This window comes from Pararge aegeria, chromosome 2 (assembly GCF_905163445.1).
Source record: "Pararge aegeria chromosome 2, ilParAegt1.1, whole genome shotgun sequence".
Lineage (NCBI taxonomy): Eukaryota > Metazoa > Arthropoda > Insecta > Lepidoptera > Nymphalidae > Pararge > Pararge aegeria.
In genome coordinates this window covers 8426787-8436786 of record NC_053181.1, presented here as the reverse complement: position 1 = coordinate 8436786, position 10000 = coordinate 8426787, and the positions used below count along the sequence as shown (strand labels likewise).

Here is a 10000-nt window from a genome sequence, read left to right as displayed (position 1 = left end):
TTTGTAGCGCAAAAATCCCTATGTTGTTTTGTTTTTCTGACCTAAAGTATCTTTTGGGTGACTCCAACGAGGTATCCATCAGGAAATATTCGTCAAGATCAGTGTATCATATAGGAAACAAAGTCTTTTTAAACACTCATTGAACAGTTATAAGGTGCTTTTCGGGATACGAAGTATGTACGAAGTATGCTCATCTATAGAATGCAGTGCGTGGCAACCTTCATCAGATCGGTGAGTGATTGAAGATGGGCATTGTTTTTACTGGCAGTCTTATAACATTTTAGAACACAAAAGCTCCTATTGTTACTTTACTAGATATATTACCTCATTCCCTCGCAGACTTTTTTGTATTTAATAATGACTACTTTAATAATGTACCAAACAATTTTTATGCATCATCAATAGTTTTCTCAGTGCCAAGTTATAAATTTTGTAGGCAAATTGCTTCTACTTAAAGTTACATTATTGCAATTTTATTAAGGATTTCCTTTTTAAAAAAAATAAATTATAGCCTATGTTACTTTGTGATAGTTAAACTTTCCTTTGGCGAAGAAATGGTAAAAACTGATCCAGTACTTTTGGAGCCTATTGGGTACAAACAAACAAAAAATCTTTCCTCTTTATAATATTAAGTGTAGATTTGTCTTCAGTACATTAATTTTCCACGGCTGGACACAGGCCTCTTTTATAGGAGAAAGGTTATAAGAGAACTGACCCACAACGCTGCTCAAATGCTCATTGTAGGACTTTAACGATTATAATTATTATCACATGTTAGTGATAATAATCGGAGTAGAGCACGTGGCTTGGCAGTGATAATTGACAAATTAAGAGCTCGTGTAAAAACTCTTGACCGAAATACATAATACTCAGAAATTATAGTTACCTGGACCCGGGCATCGAACCAAGATCTCGTGATTTCTAGTCTAATAACTAACCACTGGATCAACGATCACTGTCGCAATGTCGACGTCTAAAATAAACCAATGGACGGCCGAGTAAGATTGAAAGCCGAGGCGAGATGAGTAGTTCAAAAGTGATTTCGAAAAATCTGTCCTTTTTAATCTGTTATTTTTAGACTTTCAAAAGAAATGCGCATTCAAAGAATTCGGTTTTCAAAACAGTGAATATCGTGTGCCTTAAAATACTTAATTTATGTTACTTAGTCCTTAAATACCTAAACAGCACATAAATCTATCCAGAAAATTAATTATCTTAAGTATGAACACAAAATGAAAATTCGTATTACCTGGAACAGCTTTTGGACCGTAAACATAGAGATTCCGGTATAAATATGGGCGACACACGATGCGTACAGTTTGACATTGGTCGGGAACAGTTCTCCAATTATAACGTAAGGCACAGTCGACAAACCGACGGCGTAGCAAACAATGTAGATCAGAATAGCCGTTATGGGGAGCCAGTGGAGATGCGCTACATTTTCTTTGTTCTGCTGGTAGAAATAGAAGTACGTGCCGATGGTTCCGTTCATCAACCCCACTCCAAGTGCTGATAATATCAAGAGCGGTTTTCTCCCAAGGCGATCCACAAGCACAACTGATAGGCAACATGTAGCAACTTGCACACATCCAAGAATTATGGATTCTTTATAATGTTCTATTTTGCTCCCCGTAACTGCGAAGATGTCTTGAGCATATGCAACAACTGCAGCGCTGCCACAAAGCTGCTGAATGGTAAAAACTCCCAAACTAATCCATAACGCTTTCCTGTTAGTAGCCTCGAAGATAAGATCACACCATGTACCTTTATTTTTCATATCTTCTTGCACGCTCACTTCTATGTTTTTCAATTCAAGTCTTATATCACCGGTTCTTAAATGTCTCAGTGATCTCTCGGCTCTTTCACTGCGTTCGAATTTTAAGTAGTAGTACGGCGACTCAGGTACAAAGATGAAAGTGATTATGAAGGAAATAGGAAGGATTAAGTTGATGGCTGCTAATGTACGCATCGTAACAAATGGGCCGATGCAGTACTGGGCAAGAATACCGACCTGAAATTGAAACATATACCACTTTAGTTATTACATTCTTAAAAGAAAATAATGCCGTTTTACGCAACTAAGGAGGATCGTTAATGTTTTTAATATTCGGAGTCTTGACACAATCTTATAAACGTATCAATATATTAATATAAATGCTAAAATTAATAAAAATTTTGGCAGTTATTGTGAACGATGACAAAGGTATATAATGTTTTACCGAATTACGAATAATGTTGAAGGATGCATAAGCATTTTTCATAAAGAATCACTTTGTAAAAATATTAAATCAAAAGAAGCATATTTATTTTTCCATACAAACGAATTCAAAATATTCTCAATGTTTCCTTATGACAACTCTATTGAAAATGAAATACCGACACGCGCATAGTACCTACACTCGCGATCACTACTAATTAAAGTCACACGATTTTAATTTTTTCTTTTTAGTAAAAACTATGACAGTGGTGTACTGAAAAACAAGTAGGTCTTCGGTTTTAAATATAAGTCTCAGAGAAAGTACATAATGTACCTCTAAAGTCTGTCAAGTATTATTTCGGTTTTCATTTACACGTTGTATATTAATGATAAAAAAGTGGAATGATGTTATAGGCTATAAATGAATCATAAATTATATACCTTAACTAAAAGGTGATTAATAGAAAATGCTAAGATAATACCCAAACTTGGCAAGGAAGGTTATAATATAATAAATGCTTGGACATCTGTAATTTATGAATCTGGAAACTACATGTTTTCATTTGTACAATTGCGTGTAAAGTCTAATTACGGCATTGAGTCATGTTCATATAATTTATAAACAGTAGATTGTTAGCATAAATTGCCGGACGCAATAAGGTGCTTTTAAATACACAAAAGTACTTATATAAACGTCATACTACTGCTTTTATCACAAAAAAATATGTGTAAATGTTTTGAGGTTTGGTATGTTTATTTTTTTTATCGTTAAAAATGGAATTGGAGAATAATAGCTTACCTTGTTCATTAATGTTATGAGAGTAGAGAGGGCACCCCTGACTTCGTTCGTGGATATCTCTCCCGTGTACATTGGTGCAACTGTGTACACTATGCCATATCCGAGTCCAGAGAACATACGCGCCACATAAAGCACCGCTACTGAATTGGCTACGATAACCAGCACCCAGCCAATTATAAAGGGTATTGCTCCAAGGAGAAGGGCAGTTTTTCTTCCGAAACGGTCGGCGAAATATGCGGAAGGAATAGGCGTTAACGCTGAACACAGGATCATTATAGAAACAATCCATGATTCTTCGTCTGGCGATGGTTTTATGTCGCTCTTGTCTGATTTTAGGTATGGTAGTGTGGGCGATGGCCAGCCGTAGCAGGTTCCCGCGGTTGCAGTGATAAGTGTTGCTGTAAAAAAAAAAAAAAAGCGATAATTAGATTATATATATTGGCGCAGTGGGCAGTGACCCTGCTGTCTGTTTCAAAGGCCGTGGGTTCGATTCCTACAATTGGAATTGTATTTTATAAGTATTTATGTGTATTATTATTAAAATTATTCATCAGTCATCTTAGTACCCATAACACAAGCTACGCTTACTTTGGGGCTGACGGACGACGTGTGTATTGTCGTAGTATATTTATTTATTTTATTTATTATTTATTTAATTAAATTACCCAGAACAAAGTTCACTTTAAAAAAGATCTACGTGACACGTTACGTAATAATTCATAAATAGATTTCACACACAAAGGGAACGCTGTGTTTGCCTTCGTAGGGAACTTGCGTTGGAAAATAAACGCAGTGAAAATGTTTACCTTGATAAGGACTGTAAAATTGAAAGTAGATGATAAGGAATAAAGCTGCCTTCGTGAATTAAATATACACGGACTTTATTTCAGTTGCCTGGTAAGAACGCTATAAATGTATAGTTATTTCGGAAGTAAATATACAATTTATATTATTCAGTGTTGAGAGCTGAATCTAGCGTTATATCTGCATACAAGTATTGCCTACAGTGATTTATGTTTACGTTTTGCTATACTTAATTAGTCAACTGGCACCTTTTATGGAGTAACCATTCGTACGGAGTTGCGTTAGTCGGTTATGGTTCCGGTCGCTTATCTCATATTTATGGAAATTTCTGGCCAACATTGTGTTATGTTAGTTGCTTCTCGATAATAAAACACATAAAAATCAATACGAGAAATTAAAGTGATAACAGAGTTCAAGTTCGCGAGAACTACATTTTTAATTCTCAAACATTGGTTTTCTGTCAATGTGATATTTATGTTTTTTTTTAAAGTAATAATTGACTGACTGATTGACCCACCAAGTGACAAGTGGAAGGAAAACTATCTCTAATAAATAGACTTCCCAGGGTACGAGAGGAACACGTCAAACAAAGTAGAGGCAAAGAATTATTTGCTTAAGTATTTTATGTATAATAAAAAAATTAACGCATGTTCTTATTATATTTATATATAATTAGGTCACATAACTATAAGTTGCAGACGACAAAAAATGTGCTGATTAAAAAAGATTACATATTCCACTGAAGTTTCTCATAGTTGAGGCGAAGCATCGCTGACTTTTTGTACAATATTCGCACCAAACCTAGTGAGTATATGATTCACAGAGCAATTGGTTCAAAGAAGCATAATGTAACTACCTACATCAATTTTAAATACAGAGAGGATGAACTAAATTAAATTAGTCGATCCACTGTCAAGAGCGGAAGTGAAGTAGGCGGAGAAAGCGGCCAAAGGACGTCATCAGTTATTCTTTATTTGCGAGAACTTTTCAAAGCAGCATATAAGCATTTTGCATTAATAGCCCTTCGTTCATTGATCTTGAGCAATTTTGGCTTTTGAGAACGTACCCACTGACGTTGGTACTTGATCATCGGCCTACACAGATTTCAACGCAAGTTCACAACATGTTTAGACGTTGTTGGTATGTATTCAGATTGCCATAATTTTAGGGACACACGCTGATTGCCAGTTGGCACAATTTGGATTACGCTGATATATAAATGAACGATTGGAATTACAGCCGAAAGACAGAGTATACTTAGTATATTTTGATGTCTGAAAGCAATCGCGCATGTAAAAACATTATTGGTTTCGTCGTAAAATAAATAATTAAATAGACGTTTTGTTGTAGGTTGTACTTATGATGTAATCAAAGAAAGAAGCGACCTAACATCTTAAGGGTATGGCAATTTTATTAAACCTTAATCGGTTTCTGAGCGTTATCCTATATCGGGACGTGAATCGTTTAGTCGCACATATTTGGGTGGTAACTGGCCATGGCCGAAGCGTGGGAAGCTTCGACCATGTCTAGTTACTACCCAAAGATGTGGCATTAAAAGATTCCCGTAAGTAAGACCTGCCGGGCTTCAAACCCAAGACCTCCCACTTCCCAGACCACAGCGCCTGGGAGGCCGTAAAAATCGGTCGTGGTATTTTTCTAGAATAATATTTTATAATGAATATGTAAGATTTATCGACGTTTGCTGTTTGTTTATTAGATATGTTTGGATGAGGTTAAATAAACACATAAGCTAGAATGATAAATTGATAATTCGTTAGTGATGATGACCGGAACCGACGACTTTATCTAACTCTCCGAGGACGGAAGGCAAGGCGTTATGACCTAATTTGTCACTATTGCAGACAGTAAGACTTGATATGGTTAATGATTAACCTATGATGAATTAAAAATGGAAGCACATAATATACCTACTCATTTTAACGCTAGTTTACAGAGTTATAACCATTTGCTACTTAAAATGCTACAAATTATATATTTTCATAGACATTGAAATCTTTTTATCATCTTTCAAAATAATATCTAAAATTATTCTATGTATAATTTGGTTTGAAATTAAAATTTGAAATTTTTGCGTCTTTTCAAATTCAAATTTTCTGTAACTTCGTGCGAGTTTGTATCGGATTTTAAAAATCGAGCAAAACGTTTATTTTCACGAGCTCGTCTTCAAGAAGCATGCTATGCAAAACTTTGTCAAGAAGGGCTGCTTGAGAGTCAAACAAGCCAACCATATTTAAAAAAGTTTGTTTTTCAAAATCCCGCGGTGTGTTAACAGTACAAAACATATCATGGATAAAGAGCGTTTTCTTATCCGTCTCCAGCAGGCAAGCTACCTTCTTTGCAAAATATAGACAAAATCGGTGCTTCGATGTGTTTTGCCCAAGCAGAACACACCTAACAAAACAACAAATAAATAAACAAAGAAACAAACAAATTGTTTTTGTAATTAAGAAAACCTTTAACTTGATTTCAAAACCTTTTTTTTTTTTTTTTAATTTATTCTTTATTAATAAACCAAGGAAAAATATATTTTTTTAGGGAAATAATATACAAACTAAAATTATTATTTACAATAAATCTAAGCCGTCTAACTGCTCACTTATGGCCCTATAGGCCCTATATAGAATTGCTAGACTTAGCCGTTTGGCTAAATTAGCGCCAGCTCTTGTCACCATACACATTTTATTTAAATATCACACAACTGATAAGTTCAAAAATTTAGTTTATAATTTAGAAATGTTTTGGCTAAGGTGTTGGGTAGCCATACTACAGTTTAAACACTGTAAATTGTAATTATAGATTAGATATACCCGTGAAAATATTAAAAGTTTCCATTTCCACTTGAGAAGTGTGTACTCTACCGCAAGTACTGGATAAAACATTGTGTAAGTCAGCAGTTATCTTTTACTTTAGTTATCTACTGCTTAAAGAAAATGTTATCACCTCATCAGAATTTCGACATAATTAGATTGACAATTTCTATTGATCTATTCTAACTAGCAACATAAAATCGGACGCAGCTCCTACATAGTATTAACGTACCATTAAGTTAGCATTGACCAAATCGCAACTGGTTTTCGGTTTTTCTTCTGGCTTGTTTTACAATTACTTAGTATTATTGCAGGCAGCAATGAACTATTGCTGAAATAAAATGGTTAGGAATCGGTACTCGCTGAGAACATAGTTTGACGTAGAAGAAATAATTTAAAAAATTGGTGACGTAGTTTTTTAATTTATCCGTTACATAAAAACTTTAAAGAATAAAATATTTCATATCTTTAATATTACTAGATGTAGAAGTATGTAATCGTAATATTTCCAATTTTCTGTGGTCCGGTAATGGGTTGATATGATGATTTGTTTTTTTTTTAATTTTGGCAATAAAAGTCATTAAATAAAACTAACTTAATACATATAATATTAATTTGTATCAAAAATAATTATATAGGGGAGAGCACTGATATCTATAGTACGAGTTTTTACTCAGTTTAGGTACCAGTGATTCAACCATACATAGTACTAAGCTATGATTTCTGTCACAATTTAATAATCGTGTGAATAAATGATTTTTATTATTTATTATTATTATTATTATAATAACAATCTTATTATAGACTAAACATTGCCGAAATGATTCTAAAAAATTTTAGTCTAGTTAGTCTCTTAAGAGTATCAAATGCTCTTAAGAGATCTTTGATATACGTGGTTCTTCTGGCTTTAAGTTGAATGTGAACTGTACAGCTAACAGTGCTATCATTAACTACTCATGTTGTTAACCCCGTACTACGGATAGTAGGTATATAAATAACAGTCGCAATAAATGTTTTTCGTGACCTGTGTACGAGGTCGTCTGGGGAGGGGAAAAGGGGAATGAGGCAACGCAAGACGTCGTGACGCATGCATTCGCGACCATGCGACGTATATATTCGCGTCATAGAATTCAGAACAGACAGAAATTGTATACACGACAAATATTGAAGCATCAAAAGCTACTCCACTTTAGAATGGTTTCTCGATCAAACGGTTAGTCACTTCATATCATTTAGCAGTTGACAGTAATTATTTTGGGAAAATGGTTTTTGAGCTAGCAACATCCCGCGGGTGTAAAGAGAAATTAAAAATTAAAAATTCTTTAATTCAAAATTCCTTTATTTCAAGTAGGCCTAATATAAGCACTTTTGAAATGTCAAGTCTGTCTGTGTATAGTGACTCTACCACCGGTTCGGAAGGCAGATTCTACCGAAAAGAAGCCGGCAAGAAACTCAGCAGTTGCTCTTTTCCAGTATCAACAATTTACATTTTACATTTTAAAATTGCAAGCAACCTTGTCATTAAGAAATTCATCAATTGTATAGTAACCTCGCTGTAATAAATGTGTTTTAACACATTCTTTAAACTTATGTATTGGTAGGTCCGATATTACTGTGGGAATCATTTTATAAAAGCGTAAACTTAATCCCACAAATGACTTCTGCACCTTTCGCAGACGATATGCAGATGTCAATAATTTATGACCATTTCTTGTAAGTCGACTGTTTATATCCATTTTTTGATGACGTGACGTGCACTGGGCGTTTACACTGTTTTTGGACACAATACAATCTACTGAATGAAGATTCTGTATGTTCTTAATTCAATGGTTCGCGTCTGCCACTGATATATTCAAGTTTACATTATCACGTGATATCTTCATTAATAATTCCCAATGATACGAAAATACAGATAACTTGAGAGAACGCTATATAAAAAACTGTAAATAACATCTTCACAATGTTTGGGATCCGTTACCAAAGAGTTTGAACGGGACCCTATTACATAATAAGCCTCCACTCTCCGTCTGCTTGTCCGTCAGCAGGCTATATTTTTTATTTCGTTATAGGTAGGTAAGAAATTTATATTTTCACAGATTATTTATTTCTATTGCGGCTTGGACATGAAATCATAAAAATAAATACAGATATACAAATGTAAAACATTTAAAAAGGAGGCTACTTACTTAGGGGAGGTACTACTACGTTTTAATAATTTATTAGCATGAAAAAATGTAAATTAAATTACAAATAAAATAATGGAAAAACCACAAGAAAAGCTATAAATAAATAATTATTCCGTACAATTCCGATTGCCGTTATTGTTGTCTCATATTAATTAAAGGCGCGAGCTAACCTTGAATTCCAATTTAAAATTGTGCAATAAAATACTAGCGAACTATATGTCGAATCTACATAAGTATAGTGTATATATTGTTAGTATAAAATATATTAATAGCCATCTCGAGTTTCTCAATTTGTAAACGCTGCGTCGGTGTATACCCTAAGTAACGATTGGATTTCACAATCGTCACAAAAAACGCGGGCAAGGCTTCGGCTTACCTTGCTGGGGAACCGAGTTCGGATACCGACAGCTCTCAATTGCTCTGAAAAGTTTCTTTCTTTTCAGAGCAAGCTTCACCGTTTCATGTCTGAGAGTTCTCCATAATCTTTCTTACGAGTTGGCCAGCGTGGTGGACGTTGGCTTAAACCCTTCTCATGCTGAGGGGGGATCCTTGTCCTGTAATGGGCCGGTAATAGATTGATGATATGATAATGATTGCCCTCAGTCTACAAGTGTCCCATAGTTGGATATAGCTCTTCTCTCTCTTAGGAGAGATGGAGAAGCGTGTCAGCGGGCTTTGCCGATTATAATCATACAACCTTTTGCGGTTGCCAACGATCGTTGACGTTGCCTGGATCGTGTTTATATAGATTTTATTAAATTCAATCGATTCGGGCTGTCTTTTTCTAAAAGTTATTTCTATCCCGCAGAAACGGTAATAAAAAGAGTACTGTACTGTCCTTTTCCATACCTCTGAAAGCGTGGATACTAAATTTCAGGACGATCGGTTGAGTAGGAAGTTCTGGCTGAATAACGCAACAGACTAACTCACCTTCCCATTTATAATATTAGTTGGATTAGATATTGTTCTTCTTCTTCTTCGAGGCATAGAGTGGAGAACGCCATTTTTCTAACATCGGTTATTACGAAACCTTATGACGAAACACTTACGAAGCCTTTTGTTCTGTTGAGGATGAAAAATCTCTACGGATTTCTGCCTGAGGACGTGACCAACTCGCTCGGACTAAAAGAACACCTCTCGAAACTACTAGGTCTCCATGGAAACACATGGTATTCCCTCGTTCACA

The 10000-nt window shown here is 34.9% G+C and overlaps 1 protein-coding gene across 1 annotated transcript in view; it reads right to left on the bottom strand.

The window, feature by feature from the left end:
- LOC120634646 (facilitated trehalose transporter Tret1-like) overlaps positions 1-10000 on the bottom strand; it is a 28454-nt gene that overhangs the window by 1246 nt on the left and 17208 nt on the right. The window contains exons 2-3 of the mRNA XM_039905378.1: positions 2997-3394; positions 1250-2011 (exon numbers count right to left, since the gene is read on the bottom strand). Of these exons, the coding sequence (XP_039761312.1) occupies positions 1250-2011; positions 2997-3394 (1160 nt within the window). The remainder of the gene's footprint in view (positions 1-1249; positions 2012-2996; positions 3395-10000) is intronic.